The following is a 21980-nucleotide window of genomic DNA, read 5'->3' on the forward strand; positions in this document are numbered from 1 at the left end:
ATCAGCCGTTACATTTTTAAAAAACATATCCAAGGACAGTCATTGGAAAAAGAAAAGCGATCCCAAACTCTTATTACGTATAGCCGGCACAGGTAATGCTGCTTTTTGTTTTGACCAGTCTTATGTGAATAATCAATGACCACTCTTATAGGGTTCAAATCTTCCTAGAGTGGTCATTGTTTAGCCCCACAGAGCGATCAAATCTTCTAAACAGAGACATTAACCCCTTCCCACAGCTTTTCGGTTGAATTTTTCCTCCCCACCTTCTAAAAGCCACACCTTTTTTTTTTTTTTTTTTTTCCGTCGATAAGGCCATATGAGGGCTTGTTTTTTGCGGGATGAGTTGTCGTTTTTCACGGCACCGTTTATTGTACCATATAATCTACCTGGAAACTGGGAAAAAATATTTGTGGGGTGGAATAAAAAAAAAACCGGCGATTCCTCATTATTTTGAGGGACTTCGTTTTTACGGCTTTCACCGTACGGCAAAAATGGCATGTTAACTTCATTCTACCGGTCAATACGATTACAGCGATACCAAATTTCTATAGTTTTTCTTTATTTTACTACTTTTACTAAGTAATTGTTAAAAATAAAATTTGTGTTTTATCGGCACGTTCTGAGAGCCATATTTTTTTCTATTTTTCATCTGATTGAGCGGTATGAGGGCTTATTTTTTGAGGGTCGGGCTGTAGTTTCTACTAGTACTGTTTTGGGGAACAGGAGACTTTTTGATCACGGTTTATTTCATTTTTTGTGGGATATGAAGTGACCAATAAACGGAGATTCTGGCAGTTTTATATTTTTTTTTCCTCTTTACTGCGTTCACTGTGGCGTTACATAATGTTATATTGTAATAGTTTTGACTTTCATGATTGTAGCGATACCAATTTTGTATAATTTTTTTATTTGTTACATGACTTCAGAGGAAAGATTGGACATTTTTCTTTTTTTTTTTTTTTTTTTAACTTCTATACATAGTTAGTTAGTTTACTTTACACTACAATAAACTCTATTAAACTTTTTTTTTTTACACATTTTATTCGTCCCCCTAGGGGTCTAATAACGATCACTGGTACAATACACTGCAATACTAATGTATTGCAGTTTATTGCCATTTTTACAGGCTCCTGTTAAGCACTGCCAGGGCTTAACAGGATGTCAAGCAAGACTGTCCTGGTGGCCATCATTAGACCCCTGGGTTGCCATGACCACCATCGGCACCCACCGATCGCGTTGTGGGGGTGCCGATGAGCTGTCTGAGGGGGATGCCCCCTCTTTCTAATGTGTTGGATGCTGCAAACATAATCGCAGCATCTAAGGGGTTAAATGACCAGCAAAAGCGCGATCGCTGTTGCTGGCCGTTGGTCCCGGGTATCAGTTGTAATACACAGCTGACACCCGCAGCATATGGAACGGGCTCAGCGGGTGAGCACGCTCCAAACATCACCCCCTGCATCACGACGTGCTGTTACGTCGGGGTGCGGGTAGAGGTTAAAGAGGTCTTCCCTTAATCTTCATTTATCACTTATCCCCAGGATATGTGATACATTTCTAAAGCGTGGTGGTCCGACCGCTGGGACCCCCCTACGATCATGAGAACGGGCTTACCGTGCTGTTCCTGGGAGCCCCATAGGAATGTAGCGGTATTGCACATGCTCAGCCACCGCTCCATTTATTTCTATGCCGAAGTTAGCGGAGCAGCAGCCCCTTATAAATGAATGGAGTGGTGGCCGAGCATGTGCTATACGGCTCCGTTCCTATGGGGCTCCCAGGAACGGCAATGTAAACCTGTTCTCGTGATCGGATATGTATCACTTATCCTGTGGATTGGTTATTAAAAATTATTATGGGAAAACCCCTTTAATGGCTTATCCACCACTGAGACCCCACCTATAGGGACAAAAGAGGTACGATCATAATCCACATTTTGCAATCTAAGGCAACTGGCATTGGTGACCAATAGGTGGCGCTAAATCACCTCCTATTTGCAGGTGCCACCAATATTTGCAATATTTGTTTTGCGAGACCCCTATACGTGTGGGTCTCACCTATCAGACATATATTCTATGTCTTGTGGATATACCATATATGTGTTTGGTTGGAATATCCCCTTAAACAGCAGCCCAGATATATAATACTTTTGATTTGCAGTAGGTTTGACCACTGTTTTTTTTTGTTTTTGTTTTTTAAATGTTTGAAAAAAAATCGCAGGCCTTAAAAAGTAACGTTACACCATTTGGAAAGTTGCTCAGGTCCCTTCTGCTTATAAAGTGAATCTGTATTTAGATGAAATACTTGGTGTAAATGGAAATGCTCGGAATAAAATGACCGCTAGATAAAAGAACAACGTATCTTTGAGCCTTGTCCAAATCTCTGCTATTTAAGGGGCCACACTCTATAGCAGAACTTCCATTGATCCCGTTGGACTTTCTTGCCTACTCCTGGTGAACCACAACACTCTGGGTTCATTTCTTTCAGAAGTTTCTGCAAGGTTTTATTTCGGTGATCTAGTGTAGAGTTTTGTATTTTAGGTCCTGGAGATGTTCATCTTGGTGTTGCAGCAGTGTCACAAAGAGAACGAAGATAAGTGGAAAAGGTTATCCCGACAGATCGCTGATGTTATTTTGCCCATGTTGGCAAAGCAGCAGGTAAGTGTTCCTGTCGCACGGTTTTCTTTACATCACATGAACAGAACATCGTGCTGGGGTCAAAACTTCAGTACTCCAACTGTTGTGAAACTACAACTACCAGCATACCCTGACAGGCCCAGGGTTTCAGTGCATGCTGGGAGTTGGAGCTTCACAACAGCTGGAGTTCTGAAGGGCGCAGACCCCTGACATAGAGAATGATGTTTGACCACTTGATTTGTCTCCTAGATGCACATAGATTCTCACGAGGCTCTGGGGGTATTAAATAGTTTATTCGAAACATTGGCGCCTTCATCTCTACGTCCAGTAGACATGTTGTTAAGAAGTATGTTCGTCATTCCATACACTATGGTGAGTAAGACGCAATTATAGCTGTAATATCACGAACATTACACACCAAATGCTCATCATCATTGGTCATTGTGCTTTGTACATTGGTATCACACAGGCCTCCGTGACCACCGTCCAACTGTGGATATCTGGAATCTTGGCAATTCTCCGTGTCCTTATCTCACAATCTACAGAGGACATCGTGCTGTCCCGGATCCAGGAGCTGTCCTTCTCACCTCTCCTGTTATCATGTCAGAATATAACTCGATTAAGGGACCCGGACAATAACCATCATAACTTAGAGGAGGTCGCTGAGCAGAGCCTGGTCAACATTCCTCCAGAGGAAACTTTCTCTAGGTAGATTTTACTCTTCAGTTATTCATCTACATACAACACTGAGCTGAATAATAGCCGCTCCTCGCACAGTTATACTGTAGGGGGAGATTGTAATCCATCAGCACTGTCCTGACCGGCACCAATCAAACAGCTTAGCTGCTATAATGCAATGCATTTTGCTGCAATGCCTTGTGGGAGATGTTTTATACATGCTGTAAGTAGTTGGTATTTCCCAAAATAAATGACATCTGAGCAACTGCTGCAAGGGTGATCTCCCACAGCTTGTGTAAAAATCTAGCAGTTCTTAATGCAGCTTTGGTTGTGACTGGAGTATAAGTCATCACTGAACACAAGTAACATAAAGAAAAGTTACTTTGCATTATATGTAGCTTTAATGCATGTTTGATGAGAACCGCTTGTTTGTGGTTTCGTATGCCCTCTTCTATAGTCCTTCTGATTTGGGGGACCAGAAAGTGCAGTAGATCCCGGTCTGTCAGCAGATCCCTTTCAATCGGCATTACCAAGAGCCATTCAGAAAGACCATGGAAGTGGCATGCAGTACCATTGAACTTGGTTGTGGGGAGTTATACACTGGGCTCCTAGTATTACACTTCAGATTGCCTTAGGCTTCTTTCACATCTGCGTTGGAGGCACTATTAGGGGTCTCTGTCACAGTCCCTGTCAAAAATGATGGACACTGGCGGAAACGGAACCCATTTAAGTCAATGGGCTCCGTCGAGCGCTGATGGTGTCCTTCATGCAACGGATCCGGGTCTTCCGGTATTTTTATTCTGCGTCTATGACGGGGCAGATCAACGGAAATATCGAACGCAGAAGTGAATGAAGCCTCGTTGTTCCTAGTATAAGATGCATCCATTAGATAAAGAAAAAAAAATATTCAAACCAATTAAAATGTCACACGCCGTACCTGGTAATGAGTTATCTGCATCCAGCTCCAGGGTGAGGTGTTCAGTCACTCACATTAGTAAACTGCAGGTGTGCCGACTTACCTGTGTGCGATGCCATCTGTCTCAGCAGTGAACATACTGCCCACACATCTGCTGGTCGGCCTGAGACCTCCACATGAAGCTCTACAGTGTTTTATTGGAAAAAATCATCAAACATGTTTAGTGAAGTAGGTAATGTCAGCAATGTTGTACACTGTCGTGCTTTATACCTGGTACATGATGATCTGACCGTGTTCTTCTTGCTTCATACTGTAATGTCATAAGAAGTCCGAGCGGAGATCATTTATCAGACTGAAGCTCATGAATAGTCCTCGTCTTGTGCCCCAGAGTGGCTCTTCGTTCTTTTCCTGTGTTCTTATATAAACCTAAGTTTTCGAGCTACTGTGGCAGTCATTTTTTATTTTGTCCTGGTCTAGGTTCCTATTACAGCTGGTGGGAATACTCCTGGAGGACATCGTGCACAAGGAGCTGAAGGTGGACCTGAGTGAACAGCAGCATACATTTTACTGCCAGCAGCTGGGAACCCTACTCATGTGCCTGGTCCATATCTTCAAATCTGGTAAATAAATCTGCACACAACGAGCCCGATTTGTTAAGGCCCTTTTAGGCTGTGTTCACATGAGCGTTGGCTTTCCGTTGAGAGGTTCCATCTGAGGTTTCCATCGGGTTAACCCCTCAACAGATAGGCAAACAGAAACCTAAGCTTCGGTTTGCATCACCATTGATGTCAATGGTGACGGAAACGTTGCTAAAGGTTTCCGTTTGTCACCGTTGGGGCAATGCTGATGTGAACAGGGCCTTACTCAGGCCAATTATCAGGCAAACCGGGCGTTCACAGAACGCTCGTTCCCGATCATTGCCTTGTATAAACAGGGCGACGATCAGCGGCTGATTGTATTGTTTGATTCCAGAAATATTAACGTTGTCGTCAGCACATCTCCGTGTAAACCGGGAGACCTGCTGCTGACATGATAGAAACGTATGAGGACGAGCGATCGTATTATTTCTTGTGAAAAGGGCAAACGAGCGCCAATCAACAAGCGGTATTGATCAGCACTAGTTTACATGGCCCACGTCTGGATGATTTCATTTAAGGCGGTTTTTGTTTTTTTAAACATTGTTTCTTACAAGAAGTAATCAGGTTTGTATTCTGACTCCTACAGCTACGCAGTCCGCCTTGTGGATATATTTAAAAGGGTTTACCCAAGGTCCATAAAAAAATAAAAAAAAAACAACAAAAAAAAGTGTAATTCGCATTACACCTGGCTAAAGCCAGTCTGACTGCACAAAATCATATTTTTGTGTTACCGCACTTCGGTGTAACGATACTACCGCTCTGCAACTTCATTGTTATGGGTGGCACTTGCAGTTTCAACGCACCTCCTGAAGACTGCAAGTCCCGTCATGCCCTACCTTGCCCTCATCCTCTGTATGCATTCCCACCCTCTGCTCTGCGCATGTTCATGTTTACAGCTGTCATCGTGCCCAGCCACGTGCGATATACAATGCGCAAGGAAACGAGACTGCGCTGTGAAAGAAAGGGGCTGGCTTACTACTTCAACTTCGTCCCAGGGCCAGTTTCCTTGCAGTCATGTGCTCTGATAACGTACCGACACGGGGGAGAAGGGACTGTGTTGGCGCGTCATCAAAGCGGAAAAAAGGACTTGAACTTCCGGGACCATGTGACTCTGTATTTTCATTCAGGGAATTGGCGCACAGCAAGTATGTTAGTAACTCGCATAATTTAATGTCACTACATGATTGCTACATAATTTTCGGTCACTACATGATTGCTACATAATTTTCGGTTACTACATGATTGCTACATAATTTTCTGGCACTGGATAAGAATGTTAAGTTGCCTGCACACTGTAGATATTTGTCGACTGGTCTGACCAATATCCAAAAGGATCTGCCCACAATATAATGTGTATGGAGATAGCCGACTGTCTAAAGGGGGTTTTACACAGGACGATTATCGGGCAGATGAGTGTTCATATAACGCTGGTTGCCGATGATTGTCCTGTGTAAACAAGGGAACGATCGGCAGATGAACGAGCAAACGCTCGATCATCTGCTGGTCGTATCGTTTTAAAAATAAGTAAAAGATTATTGTTGTCGGCAGCACATCTTGGTGTGTAAACAGGGAGACGCGCTGCCGGCATGATGATGATGGATGGGGACGAGCGATCGGAGTAACGACCACTCGTCCCCATGCATAGCTCCTTGAGACATGAGCAAACGAGCACCGATCAATGATGTCTTGTTGATCTGCACTTGCTGCATCGGCCACTTATCGGCCAGTGTAAAAGGGCCTTAAGACTTGTGGTTTAGGCTTAAGTTGCTTCCCTCTGGGATTGTCCGTTCAAGAAGTTTCTTTAGCTGCTTATCCCCCTACCTATTGTAATATCCGTTTTGTCAAAATGACGGACACCACGATGGAACTTGATGGATCCCATTTTAAGTCAACCGGGTCCGTCAGACACAGTTTGGGTCCGTCAAGCGACAGGTCCGGCACTTTGTCGTGCTTTCTGTTTTTAATGGAAACCACAACGCAAATGTGAACAGAGCCTTAACGCAGAATAAATAACCGGATTCAAGTAAATATCTCTGGTGCTTTTGATATTTGAGCTTTGAAAAATTGCAGTTTTCTTCCCAACCATTAGATGGGGATAGAGCGCCATAGATTGATTTAGTCATTCGCAAGCTGATTTCTCACTGCTTTGAAGGGCAGGTATTTAACCCTTTTGCTGCTGGGACAATTTTTATACTTTTTGCCTAACTCAAATAAAACCTGAATTATAAGAATAATAATTTAAAAAAAATAATCATATTATACGCAGCACTTTACAATAAAAGCCTTAATGCCATTTTCTCATCAAATCTTAACTTTTTATAAAATAATGCGTACACATTCAGATATGTGGCTAAAAGTCTGACCCATGCAACAACACCTCCTAGAAATAGGTTCCTAAAAATAAATTCATTATATATAGAGTTCACACATGTCGCTTATCCCTACGTATTCATGCACAAATCTTCGTATAATCGCCAGAGCGAAAGAGACCAAAGATCCAGATGCCGGTAAACCTCAGAGTCACGGAATCTACATACGTCCTGATTAGGTGGAGGGGGTGATTAGATAAGAAACTGCTCATCTTTTCACCCCTGTAGTAGGAAAACGATTGGTTAAGTGGCAACCAATATGGCTGCCGTTACCGCTTTGGGAAAGCTGAATGAGCGGCAAAACATTTCAGACACCTGAATAATGTAGATTTTTGACGACTCAGATTTGATTATTTAAGTTTTTTTTTTTTTTCTCCCACGTTTTTAGGTGAAATAATCTATAAATATTTTTGATGTTACTTTGTACTAGGAACTTTCCGTAGAATCACTAATGCGGCTTCAAGATTGTTCAAGGGGAGCGGCGACAATGGCACCTTCTACACGTTGGAGAGTCTGAGCGACTTGGTGGAGTCCATGTTTCCCACCCATCCTTCTCTAGTTCTTCTCTGGTGTCAGTTCTTGCTGCTGGTTGACTACACAAACTACAACTGGTGGTCCGAAGTCCACCAGACCCTTAAGTAAGTCCTTGTTCTGTATCTTCTGTAGGAACGGATGTTAATAACTGGACACTCTGTATGTGTGATGTTTGTATTGGATTAGATCTGATACAGTAGGGGCCACCCAGGATTAGAAAAAAAGGGTCTACTTTTTCCCCCTAGAAAGCCCACGCTTGTCCCTGTGGTATTAGGTATTGCAGCTCATTCTTATTCAAGTGAGTAGGGCTGAACTACAATATCAGATAAAACTTTTTTTCTAATCCTGGAAAGCCATATGGGCTACGTTCACATGACAGGTTTTTCCTGAAGATTTTCCACGCCAGTAATCTGAGGCTGACCCTCGGATTTCTGCCACGATTTTGCACTTCTACACAGCCGTGTTCCTGCACGCAGATTACTTCCGTTCAATGGGGATAATCTGCATGTGGCTGACGATTTGTGTGCCAGAATACGCCACAGAAACCGCGTTTAGCATTGAAATGTTTCTTTCAGCAATGCGGTTTGCAGTTCCACCAGCTGAAAATTCAAAGCAATTAGAGACTCTTTACAAGCGGAATTAACGCAGATTCCGACGTGGAAAATGTGTCAGAATCCGCATAAATTGTCGGTCGCGTGGGGCCTACAATTTTTTTTAATCTAGAAGATGGAGCCAAATGTAGCTTGGGCAGTGTTGGGGGGGGGGGGGGGGTGCAAAAGCAGGAGCTGCATTGTTCAAATGAATAGAGGGGTGTCAGTGGATTAGTATTGGGCAAGTGTTTTGACTCCTGCATGTATGGATGTACTGGTACGCCGACCGTTTAATCCTCGAAATCTAAAAAATAAAGGGATTAACAGCTAATGGCAAATTAGACTGTATTCTCTGATGTAGGCAAGTGGCGTGGTTACCTTGTCTAACTGGCCAGATTATAGGCGCCAAACCCAAAGTTGATCACACAGAGAATTATTTCCTGTACAAATTCTGGAGTGGCTCCTGACATTCGCGGCTCAGATAGTCCTAGTGAGTGCAGATCGCGGTAGGGGCCTCACAGTAGATGGCAACTGGCTAAGAGCAGGGCTCCAAATGGTGAGTAGAAAGGTCACAAGTGCAACAAAAAAATATATAATTTGGCTCCTACACTATGATACCAGCCAAAGATGCCCAATAGATGGAGCCCCTGTATGTGCAACTTCTATTGAGGTAAAATAAGAAACCTATATAGTTGCATACATATTGCACCCCCTAGTGGTAGGAACAGGCAGCCAAGATTTTTAAATCTGTTTGGAGGAGTTCAGCAGGACATTGCTCTATACTAATGAAACGTAGCACCAGAGTCTTATATATATTAGGAATCCCTTTAAATCATTCTTGCTGTTAGTTTCTTCTGTCTATTAGATATTCTGTATTTTTTCTTCTGTCCGTTCAGATGTCCGTATGTCCTTGTTTTGTATTCTCCTTATTGTATGGATTCTTATGATTTCTTACCTTAATAACAAACAACTTAAGCATCAGGCTTTGTTATTGAGCGTTACTCTTGGCGTAGGAGGAAGGCCGGCGCAATGATTGTGCTCACAAATCTTCTAGGACTTCTCCTTCATAAATACAATGTTGGCTCCTACGCAGCCATCACACACAGTGCAATTTGTTCCACCAATTTGTATATAATTACTCGGCCCCATATAATTAATTGAGAAGCCTAACGAGTTATTAACTTTTTGCTGCCATGGTTACCACCTTTCACCCAATGTGAAGCGAACGATTCAGGCAGCGGCTTCTGGATTATTATGTAACATTTTCTGTAGTGCCGGCTGTACAGTGAGATGTAAGCCCCCATTAACGGGGTCCTCATTAATTATCCCTTTTACTACATGGTTGATATTTAAAGTTTTCCTTCTTAAGCCCCATGCACACAAACTTATTTTTGCGGCCGCAATTCACCGGCAAATCTGCGGGTGAATTGCGGCCCAAATTATTTCAACGGGCCCATGCACACGACTGCGGTTACCACGGTCCCTGTGTTGCCCAGGTGCCTGGACCGCAAAAAGATAGGACATGTCTTATTACGGCCGTATTTTGCGGTCCAGGCGCATAGAAATGAATTCACGCGGCCATGTGCACGGCCCGTGATTTGCGGGCGGCCCACGGGTGACACTCCGCGGCCGTCAGAGCCTCATATCACGGCTGTGCACACCACTAAGGTCGTGTGCATGAGGCCTAAAACTATTCATATTTGGCCACTTTAAGACCGGATAGAATGCTCGTATGGCCGACAGCTATTTTTCCCGGCTCCCCTATAGACATGCATGCTCGGCTGAGCGTGCGTTCTCAATAGGGAGAAGGCGAAAAGCCGCTGCCCGACTCTTCTGGAAGTGGCTTATCTCCTTCCAAACAAAAGGATCGAGCATGTTGGAATTCATCATGCCCAACTGACATTCGCCGTCGGAGGAGAGTCGGGACACTTACAGATTCTTTAGGTACTCGGCTGACGCCTTTCGAAATCTGCGGTTCCCGCCGACATGCATCTAATGTGTATGGCCACCTATACCCCAAAAACCTTCAAAGATACCCGGAATTCTCACTACGTGCCCTCTGTCATCAGCCACCCAAGAATCTGTATAGAACATGCTCCTTGTGGTGAAAACCTATATATGCTCAAATTCCTTATGTAATCCCTGTATACAGTGCATTCTCCTGGGAGCGAGTCATATACACTGAGCATATTCCTTTCTGCCAGGCAGGCTGCCGTTCTCTCTGCAGAGGCATGGGGATGTAGCATCATAAATAATGATCGACATTGGACATAAAGCTCTTTGGTTGCACTTGATCCAGGTAGCCACATGATTATTACTCAGGACTTATCAATGGGTTTCCCGCAATACCAATATACAAAGCCAATAACAGGGTAGGGAAGTTTCGTAGGTTCCCTTTAGAATGTTGTGAACATAGTTGCGCATATGTGGAATCACTAATTAACCAGTCTTCCCCCCCATACCCACTGTGCTATGGTCCAAGAGAACCAATGCAGGGAATCCATTCCGGATGTTATAGCAGTACATGTGAAACCGCTTTACACAGCTATAGGAAAGCTTCCGGGTGCCTGTATGCAGCGGACGAGCGGCTGTGGGGAGGTTTTACATTGAATTGCCTCGTTTTTGTGATGCACAAGGATTTTGCGATTGTGAAGGACATTGCAGTTCCTTGTTTTTAAATTTTTGTAATTACCAGTATGTCCTTTATCATTCATCAGATTTATTGATCATTTATTCCTTTTTTTTTTCTAAATCTAATCGATTCAGTGTCACCTGGATGCGTTGGGTTCAGTTCTTTTAAGTTTTAGGCTGGGTTCACACGAGCATGTTACGTCTGTAATGTACGGAACGTATTTCGGCCGCAAGTCCCGGACTGAACTCACTGCAGGGAGCCGGGCTCCTAGCATCATAGTTATGTACGACGCTAGGAGTCCCTGCCTCTCCCTGGAACTACTGTCCCGTACTGAAAACATGATTACAGTACGGGACAGTTGTCCTGCAGAGAGGCAGGGACTCCTAGCGTCGTACAGAACTATGATGCTAGGAGCCTGGCTCCCTGCAGTGTGTTCTGTCCGGTACTTGCGGCCGAAATACGTTCCGTACATTACAGACGTAACATGCTCGTGTTAACCCAGCCTTAGGCTCCGTTTTTGTTTTTTTTGTTTTTTATTAAAATGGACACACACTTCAAACAATTTATGCTTATCTAATTGTATACCTGAGATCTATATAGATATATATATATATATATATATATCAACTTTGCCGTTTACTACTTTTAAAATGTAGTAGTTATATCCATGCAAATTCTGTGTGAAGTTACTGCCAATAGGTGTCTCCCTTTCTGTAATCTGCTGTCCACCCCTTATTAAGAAAACTACCGTGTGTTCCGGCCGCGTCGTAGCCGTGATCCATTGCAAGATAGGACAAGTCGGGTTCGTTTTCTCTCGCTAAAGTGAATGGGTCCATAAAAACTATTGGATGCCACTCTGATGCTGTGGAAAACGGCCGGAATGGCACTTGGTCATGTGCAACTGCACTTACATATGGACTGCAGAAGGTCGCTGCCTGCTATACAAGTCTATAGAAAAGGGAGCAGCAGGCGGTAGCAGATAAAGGATCCACAGACACGTTGTCCATACAAGCCTATGGCTGGGGAGGGAGAGCAGCAGGAGGGAATAGAGAGCGAAATAAACAGACATGCTGCCCAGAGAAGTCTATGGGGAAGGGAAGGGAAGGGGGAGCAAAAGCAAAGGAGTGAGAGACCAAGACAGACGTGTTGTAGCTTCTAGTAAGTGTTATATCTCAACCTTGTGCTGGATTCTCAGCTACGCTACTCATTACTGCTGTATAATCTCCTGTGTGTGTGTGTGTGTGTGTGTGTGTGTGTGTGTGTGTGTGTGTGTATATGTGTGTGTGTGTATATATATATATATATATATATATATATATATGGATATGCCAGCAGATTTCCCTTTTCTCTATGTGTGCAGTGTATAGAAGACATGATAGCAGTAAGGCTAAACCCACTGGCTCGGACATCACCGTGTTAGAGCCTGCAGGGGGGATAACTGCTAAAAAATGCAGAATTCAAATCATTATAATGGCCAGAAATGGTGTTATTCCTCATGTACACAAACACGATTGTTCTGAAACGTCACGTGAAAGGGTAGGGATGGTTATAACATTAGGGGAGATTTTTTTTTTTTGCCCCCTTTAATAAAACCTAATGACACGTGCTATGATGTGTTATGGGTTTGCATTACTGTAGAGTGATTTCATGATTCGTTTTGTCTTGTCTTTATTGCTGCGCAAAATCACCACAATAATAAACTTCTCTAACCTGATGTGTAGGAGAAACAACCTGTCCAGTTCCAAACTGCTGCTGAGCCCTCAAATATCAACAGACAGCGACGAAGCCGAGTCCCAGTCCAAGCTAGGCATGTGTAACCGGGAGATAGTCCGCCGGGGCGCCCTCATCTTGTTCTGTGACTACGTGGTAAGTATGGTAGGTGACTTGTATTCTTAGTACAGTGGCCTTGTGTTGGTAATCACTCCTCTACCCTTATATTTTTTTTACTTTCTATTAAGCAGTTTAGTACTATGTCTAATACAGAGAATTATATGTCTCAAGATTAAATGTATAGCGGAAAGAAACTGCATTTTAGATGCAGGATCATAGTTCTGCCCAAAAATGTAAAACTTTTAGCAGCAGCTGCTCCTCCTTATAGTAAATAAAGTGGGCATTGTTGAGGCTATGGAGAGTTCGCTGCAGTCACCCACCTGCTATACAGAGATACCATGTTTACAGGTTTTTTTTATTATTTGGTTATTAACTAAACGCTTTAAAAACTTTTGACTATGTCAGAAGTTTTGATCAATGGGGGTCTCAACATGGAGACCACCACCGATCGCTAAAAAAAAAGCAGTGAGTGCTGTGGCGCTTCGTTTCTGAATGGCTTTCCTTGGAAAACTGAGCAAGTGGTTTCTGGACTTTCTAGTGAGCTTGTACTCTGCTCTCTTGGCTTTTTGAGGAAAGCCGATCAGAAACAAAGCGGCAGATCGCCCACCCGAGCGCTTCTGAAGCTTCCTTTTAGTGATCAGTGGGGGTCTCCGTGCTCGGATCCTCACCGTTTTAATCTTCAGACCTGTCACTGACATGTCCAAAGTTTTTTAAAAGTTTAGTTACACTTTAAGCTGGCCATATATTGGTGAAATATACAGCTGTTTTATGAATGACTTGTCATCTACGCTTGGTTTGTGAAGTTTGCCGTTTTGGACAACAACGCCACCTTAAGTTAAAACGACAAATCGCCAATCAATCTCGGCCTTGTTCTGTGCCCTGGTCTGGACTACTATTGATGCAGATCTGTCAATTTGGCATGAATTACTTCACAAGACTGCACCCGACAATGACTGAAAAAATCCAACATGGCAGATTAACTTTTCCACATAGATCTGTCTCTGCTCGGCATCTGCCAGGCTCGTTCATGTCCCAAAAAGGCGCTGACAGTTGGCAGAAAATGGTCTAAATCTTCCTCTTCGACTGTCCAAAATCCCTAGTACATAGCAGAAGTTAGTACACCCCCCCCCCCCCCTTATTGTTTTTTTTTACTCTGTCCCAGTTAGAGGATGTTTTTATTGGTTCTTCGTTTCAAAAACCAATCCATTGAATCTCTACATATATTTATTTATATATTTTGCTGGCACTGATGCGTTGTACCAAGTGGGCACAGGAGAGAGATTTGTGCTGCTGGTGAAAATCAAACCAAACTCTGAGGTATGAGAAGTGTTATGCCTCAAGCACGCGACAGTTGTGCCACTCGGGCCGTTTTTGATGCCATCCGAGTGGCACCCAATAGTCTTCACGGACCCATTCACTTTAACAGGTGAATCGGGTCCGTGAAAAATGGGCAGAGTCTCCGATCCGAGGAAAGCTAGAACATGTCGTGTCTTTCCTTGGATCACTGACGGGACTCGGACGGCACACACTGCATGCGGAGTTAGGCCTGTGCCGGTTTTCAATCTCTGAATATTAGCAAATATATTTCCGTTCAGTGTCAACAGGCAGAGATCTTGAAAATGGGGTTGAATTAAACGCAAAGTATGTTAGAAAGTTGCTGAACTTTTTCGCGATTTCAGTGATTTAAGCTTTTTTTTTGTAATTTCTATCATTTAATTCTGTTTAATCTTCTTGTTTTTTGTGTGTTTTAGTGTCAGAACCTGCACGATTCGGAGCATTTGACTTGGCTGATAGTGAACCATGTGCAGGATCTTATCAACTTGTCCCATGAGCCCCCAGTGCAGGACTTCATCAGTGCAATACACAGGAACTCTGCTGCCAGCGGCCTCTTCATCCAAGCAATCCAGTCCCGCTGTGAGAACTTGGCAACGGTGAGTGTCTTATTTCTCTAGGAGTAGACGGCTGCCTTTCTTTGTGATTTTGTTTATAGTGGTTTGAACATTATCGCTACTTTGCACTAAAACGAGTTTAACCCTTTCACTGCAAGGGACCGATGTAATACTAAATGACTCTAAGGCCCTATTCACACGACCGGGATTCCTGGCCATGTGACTGCTGATTTTTTTGACGCAGCATTCCCTATATTTGGCCGTTCTACCGGCCGCACGGCTCCCATAAATGTCTATGGGGCTGTGTAAAGCACGGCTGTCACTCGGATGTGATCTGAGTGACGGCCGAGCTTTCTGCCGCTCACACTGTTCTCCTGCTCACAGTGCGAAGTGCATGTGAGGAGGAGGGTACTTTTGTGCTCCCTGTAGGAGCGGAATCCCTAATCCCCCAGCCACCGCATTGCCAAAGCTGTGGCCAAGGATTCCGTTCCAGGAGAAGTCCTTAACTTCACTGCCCATACATGTACAGTCACGTCAGTGACTTCTCATGGAGCGGTCCCCTACGCCTGAAGCGGAATCACCGGCGCTGTGGCACTACCTACAAGGGGGGTAGGCTGTGTGGCGCACTACCTACAAGGGGGGTAGGCTGTGTGGCGCACTACCTACAAGGGGGGTAGGCTGTGTGGCGCACTACCTACAAGGGGGGTAGGCTGTGTGGCGCACTACCTACAAGGGGGGTGGGGCTGTGTGGCACTACCTACAAGGGGGGTGGGCTGTGTTGCGCACAACCTACAAGGGGGGTGGGGCTGTGTGGCACTACCTACAAGGTGGGTGGGGCTGTGTGGCACTACCTACAAGGGGGGTGGGGCTGTGTGGCACTACCTACAAGGGGGGTGGGGCTGTGTGGCACTACCTACAAGGGGGGTGGGGCTGTGTGGCACTACCTACACAAATTAAATTCATCAGTTTTTAAAACGGACAGGGAAAAAAAACTGATGAAAAACGGGTCAAAATCGTCCGGTAAAAACTGAAACACGGCCCGAAACGGAAAGGATGCAAAACGGTTGTTTTTATCGACCGACCCTTGGACCCTGTCGTGTGAATAGAGCCTAAAGCAGTTGTCTGGCGAAAATAAAAAACATTATTTTTTTTATGAAAAGAAAAAGTTTCTTTTTTGTCGGACAACTGCTTTAAGCGCCTGTCTCGTATTGTAATATGGTATCCTATAGTAAACCTCATAATCTAAACTTTTAAATGAAACCAAGATCAAAGCTCTAGGTGTAATATTTGGGCTGCCGCACTCGCTTCAAGTTTGGGAGCTGCAAGAAAATCTTTACTTCCTGGTTTTGGGTCTTTATAAGGGAAGGGAAGCTGCGAGCGAGAGCAAGAAGAGAGATCACAGCCTTCAGGGCCAATTATCAGGCAAACCAGCGTCCACAGAACGCTCGTTCCCCATCATTGCCCTGTGTGAACAGGGCAGCGATCAGCAGATGAACCAGCAAACGCTTATTCATCAGCTGATTGTATGGTTTATACAACCAAAAATATTATCGTCGTCGGCAGCACATCTGCCTGTTTAAACTGGGAGATGCGATTACGTATGATAGAAATGTATGGGGATGAGCGATTGTAGTAATGAGCGCTCGGCCCCATAATAGCTCCTTGTAAAGGGAGCAAGCGAGCACCGATATTTACGAACTCGATCGGTGCTCATTTACACGGGCCGTGCCGGGCTGTGTAAGAGGACCCTTACGGTCATCTATTCCCCTGTAGTGCCTCCAGTGACCACAGTGGGGCGATACAGGGACTTATCTTTGAGTTCTCACCTCCCTTACCAGTCAGAGGATAAGTGTTTTCTGTTCGTCTTTCCTACTACAGGGGTGAGAATATGAGCAGTTACTTATTTAGACAACTTGTCGACTCTGTGACTCGGTCGTTTACCGGCATCTGGATTGCCGAGAGTTTTGGTCTCGGCTTTTCTGGTGATTATGTGAAGATCCATGCATGTGGACATAAGTGTCATGTGTGATCTCTGCATATCCTCCACTTTTATTTGTTGGCGTAGATGCCTATGAGTGTAAAGTGCTGGGCGGCATTTTTGCAATGTGTGAGGTGTCTACTTTGGTAAAATATATGGGTTTGGTGGTATAATATTTTTTTTGTATTGTGTTTTTGTGCGTCAAAAGAATGAAAATGGTCTTAGCAGCAAAAGGGTTATAGAGCTGTCTCGTTGATCGGCGCTCGTGTACACGTCCAGCTTTGGCATTGCTACTTAAAATCCCAACGGCTCTTTGGCACCATGTTGTCTATTGCCAACAGCAGCTGACATCATATTAAATGGCAAATCCTAGTGAAAACCTACCCTTTGAAGATATGGGCACAGTAAAAATGCCTTTTAGTGTTCAGTGAATTGGCAGGAAGAGTAGCAGGAGGGGTCCCTCCCCAATTACAGGCTTTTCACAAATTGGCATCTCAACAAGCTGTTTTTGTTGGATGCAACATCTCTTTGCAGCCATAGCGTGGCATCCTTGCACCTCTCTTGTGTACAAAATAGATTGGAAAGTAGATAGATAGATATGAGAGAGAGAGAGAGAGATATGAGAGAGAGAGATATGAGAGAGAGAGATATGAGAGAGAGAGAGATATGAGAGAGAGAGATATGAGAGAGAGATATGAGAGAGAGAGAGAGATGTGAGAGAGAGAGATGTGAGAGAGAGAGATGTGAGAGAGAGAGAGATGTGAGAGAGAGAGAGATGTGAGAGAGAGAGAGATGTGAGAGAGAGAGAGATGTGAGAGAGAGAGAGATGTGAGAGAGAGAGATGTGAGAGAGAGAGATGTGAGAGAGAGAGAGAGATGTGAGAGAGAGGGAGATGTGTGAGAGAGAGGGAGATGTGTGAGAGAGAGGGAGATGTGAGAGAGAGAGGGAGATGTGAGAGAGAGAGGGAGATGTGAGAGAGAGAGGGAGATGTGAGAGAGAGAGGGAGATGTGAGAGAGAGAGGGAGATGTGAGAGAGAGAGGGAGATGTGAGAGAGAGAGGGAGATGTGAGAGAGAGAGGGAGATGTGAGAGAGAGAGGGAGATGTGAGAGAGAGAGGGAGATGTGAGAGAGAGAGGGAGATGTGAGAGAGAGAGGGAGATGTGAGAGAGAGAGGGAGATGTGAGAGAGAGAGGGAGATGGGAGATGTGAGAGAGGGAGATGGGAGATGTGAGAGAGGGAGATGGGAGATGTGAGAGGGAGATGGGAGATGTGAGAGAGGGAGATGGGAGATGTGAGAGAGGGAGATGGGAGATGTGAGAGAGAGAGGGAGATGTGAGAGAGAGAGGGAGATGTGAGAGAGAGAGGGAGATGTGAGAGAGAGAGGGAGATGTGAGAGAGAGAGGGAGATGGATAGACAGACAGGAGACGGACAGACAGATACAGTGTCTTGCGAAACTACTCACCCCTTTGGTATGTTAAAGAGGCTCTGTCACCAGATTTTGCAACCCCTATCTCGTATTGCAGCAGATCGGCGCTGCAATGTAGATTACAGTAACATTGTTTTTTTTAAAAACGAGCATTTTTGGCCAAGTTATGACCATTTTTATATTTATGCAAATGAGCCTTTCTAAAGTACAACTGGGCGTGTTTAAAAGTAAAAGTACAACTGGGCGTGTATTATGTGCGTACATCGGGGCGTGTTTACTACTTTTACTAGCTGGGCGTTGTGAATGGGAGTGTATGATGCTGACGAATCAGCATCATCCACTTCTCTTCGTTAACACCCAGTTTCTGGCAGTGCACAGACACAGCATGTTCTCGAGAGATCACGCTGTGACGTCACTTCCACAGGTCCTGCATCGTGTCAGACGAGCGAGGACACATCGGCACCAGAGGCTACAGTTGATTCTGCAGCAGCATCAGCATTTGCAGGTAAGTGGCTACATCGACTTACCTGCAAAGTATTTGCTGATGACCTGCTCGTCTATCTCCCAAATCCGCATATATCTCTTCCTTCATTGATGTCCAAGCTGTCCCGTTTTGGAACATGGTCCTTAACCTTTCTAAATCAGAGGCTTTAAACGTTTCCCTATCGACCTCAACAGTGCCGCTCCTTAAAAGTAATTTCCCCTTTTCCTGGCCTAATGGGGGTATAACCTTTCTGGGAATACAAATAACAAATGACCTTTCCCAACTGTTCACACATAATTTCGTCCCCTTACTATCCACATTCAGTGTAGATCTTGGAATAAAAAGGAATTTTCCTGGTTTCGCCGTATTAATATCATAAAATGTCACTCCTGCCTAGATTATTGTACCTCCTGCAGACGATCCCCATCTCTATCCCATCCTCCTTTTGGCTACGTGTCCAACAATGCTTTGGATCCTTCATGTCACCCCCGAATAAGTAGGACAATTGTTACACGCACAAGAGTTGCTGGTGGGGATGGTCTGCTGGATTGTCGTCTCTATGAACTTGCGGCGACCCATGCGCGTGTTCTTGACTTTTTTCACAGTACCCACTCCAAAATATGGTTTTGCTTAGCCCAACAACTATGTATTCGTGCCCCATCCACCCTCCCGTGGACATGGACCTCGTCCATGACTTACTCAACCCAAATCTTTTGTTGTGTCTTAGACTCTCTTGGTGCTGCACTCCTCGGGAGTGGGAGGTGCTCTTGTAGATCCATTAGGCCCACCGACCCCCATTGCTGACAACCCAGCTTTCCCAGCAGGATAAACTCGTCTTTCCTTCTTGGGGAGATCGTCCCATAATCCCATGTACTTTACGTAAGTCCTTTTTGACTCTTCCCTATTCCCATTGACCACGATCCTCTCAACTGAAGCAACTTCAACACGCAACCAGTTTGAATATAACCAATTAAAGCACTTTTATAAAGTAACGCAACGTCATGTCCATCTGCACCGCGCGTTAACGGGCTTTGAATGCTTGTGTGTTTCCACCACGTACCCCACGCACACTATCTCTATACTATATAAATTGCTCGTCTCCCAACGCTCACAACAACTCCCATTCTATTGCAAGGCTTGGGAGGAGGAACTTCGCACGCAATTCACTGACATGCGATGGAAGAGGTGTTTTTTTCCTTTCCCAAAAGGCCTCCATTGCAATACGGGCCCAGGAAACCAGTTATAAAATCATCTCCTAGATGGTATCGGGTCCCTACCTCCCTCCATAAATGGTACCCATCCATACCAGACAATGGTGATGTGGGTAGTTCTGTGTCTCATATTTGGTGGAGCTGTTCCTCCTTGCAGAGTTTTTGGACTGCTGTAGTTCGAACTATATCTGAAGCCACAGGGCTGTTGGTCCCCAGCTCCCCTGAAGCAGCTGTACTATTCGTGTTCCCTATGCCTCGTTCCATACATATATAAAAGATACTTCAAGAGAACCTTTCACCTGCCCATACATGTGCAGCACTTCATGCTTCCCTCTGCTGACAAGCTTTATGGAGACGCTGATTTCATTTTCCAGCAGGACTTGGCACCTGCCCGCACTGCCAAAACTACCAATACCTGGTGTAATAACCACAGTATCACTGCGCTTGATTGGCCAGCAAACTCGCCTGACCTAAACCCTATAGAGAATCTATAGGGTATTGTCAAGAGGAAGATGAGACACCAGACCCAACAATGTAGATGAGCTGAAGGCCGCTATCAAAGCAACCTAGACTTCCATAACACCTCAGCAGTGCCACAGGCTGATCGGCTCCATGCCACGCTGCATTGATGCAGTAATTCATGCAAAAGGAGCCCCGACCAAGTATTGAGGGCAGATACTGGACAGACTTTTTAGTAGGCGAACATTTCCGTGTTAAAAATCATTTTTTGAAATTGGGCTTATATAATATTCTAATTTTCTAAGAGTAACTTTTGGGTTTTCATTAACTTTTAGGCCCTGTTCACATCAGCGTTCGCTTACCGTTGAGGGGTTCCGTCTGAGGTTTCAGTCATGGAACCCCGCTAAGGTTTCCGTTTGACTTTCCGTTGCGGGATTCCAGGATGGAAACCTCCGACGGAACCCCTCAACGGAAAGCGAATGCTGATGTGAACAGGGCCTTAGTCATAAACATCAGCATTAAAATAAAAATAATGCTGGAAATAGATCCCTCTGAGTGTAATGAATCTATAGAATATGAGCTTCACTTTTTGAATTGAAATACTGAAATAAATTAACTTTTTGATATTCTGATTCATTGAGAAGGACTTGTACATATGACGGCTTATTCTGAAAAGTCACCTCAAAGATTAGGTACCCTTTAAAGGCATAGTGTTGCCAGAAAAACATGATTTTTTTTTTTTTTAATTAAACATTTAGTGTGTGGGTGATTAAACATTGTTCAAATTTTTTTTTATTTTTTTCACGAGTCAGGAAATATTATAAATTAATTCTAATTTATAATACTACCCATTTTTGGTCACTAGATGGAGCTATTCCCAAAATTGCAGCATTGCAACATTGGGTTAAAAGCCCTCGCTCTAGTGAGCTCTCAGCATCCCCCCCTCCTTTATCCTGGCTAGTGCCGGGATAAACGAGGGGTTTGAACGGTGTAACCTCCTACACTGTGTGTCGCCATTTTTTGAGCTAACACACAGTGTAGTAGGTTTACATACAGTAGTAAACACACACAAACACGGACATACATTGAAATCTCTTACCTGCTCCTGCCGCCGCGGCTCCCTCCGGCCCGTCCGCTCCGTTTGCTGCCGCTGGTCCAAGTGCACAAATCCGGAAGCCGCGACCGGAAGTAGTAATATTACTGTCCGGCCGCGACTTCCGGTCCACAGGAAAATGGCGCCGGACGGCGCCAATTTCGAATTGGACTGTGTGGGAGCGGCGCATGCGCAGTTCCCACACAGACGCCGTACACTGAAGTCAATGGGACGGGAGCCGTTCGCAGTCCCTATGGGACTGTGGCTGCCGTATTCCATGTCTGTATGTGTCGTTAATCGACACAGACAGAAATGGAACAAAAAATGGCAGCCCCCATAGGGAAGAAAAAGTGTAAAAATAAGAAAAAGTAAAACACAAACACACAAATGAATATAAACGTTTTTAATAAAGCACTAACATCTTTAACATATAAAAAAATAATTTGTGATGACACTGTTCCTTTAAGGAACTGCAAAATGTGCAACTCCACAATATAGACCTTCAAAAGGGACCCTACACTTCAAACATGAGCAGAGAAGCCTGATTTTTATTGTTTGTTTTTTGTTCATTATCATATTTTTTTGCATTTTTGTTTGTTATAGGGCGAACTAGTGGAAAATA

The 21980-nt window shown here is 44.4% G+C and overlaps 1 protein-coding gene across 2 annotated transcripts in view; it reads left to right on the top strand.

Annotated features, from left to right (window-relative positions):
* HTT (huntingtin) overlaps nucleotides 1–21980 on the top strand; it is a 182880-nt gene that overhangs the window by 85934 nt on the left and 74966 nt on the right. The window contains exons 37-43 of one of the 2 annotated variants that reach the window (XM_075857408.1): nucleotides 2535–2651; nucleotides 2880–3002; nucleotides 3100–3338; nucleotides 4702–4844; nucleotides 7662–7869; nucleotides 12709–12853; nucleotides 14569–14748. In XM_075857408.1, the coding sequence (XP_075713523.1) occupies nucleotides 2535–2651; nucleotides 2880–3002; nucleotides 3100–3338; nucleotides 4702–4844; nucleotides 7662–7869; nucleotides 12709–12853; nucleotides 14569–14748 (1155 nt within the window). Of the gene's footprint in view, nucleotides 1–2534; nucleotides 2652–2879; nucleotides 3003–3099; nucleotides 3339–4701; nucleotides 4845–7661; nucleotides 7870–12708; nucleotides 12863–14568; nucleotides 14749–21980 lie in introns of both variants that reach the window. The other variant, XM_075857398.1, reaches the window with a different exon arrangement.

The sequence above is a fragment of the Rhinoderma darwinii genome, chromosome 1 (assembly GCF_050947455.1).
Source record: "Rhinoderma darwinii isolate aRhiDar2 chromosome 1, aRhiDar2.hap1, whole genome shotgun sequence".
Taxonomy (NCBI): domain Eukaryota; kingdom Metazoa; phylum Chordata; class Amphibia; order Anura; family Rhinodermatidae; genus Rhinoderma; species Rhinoderma darwinii.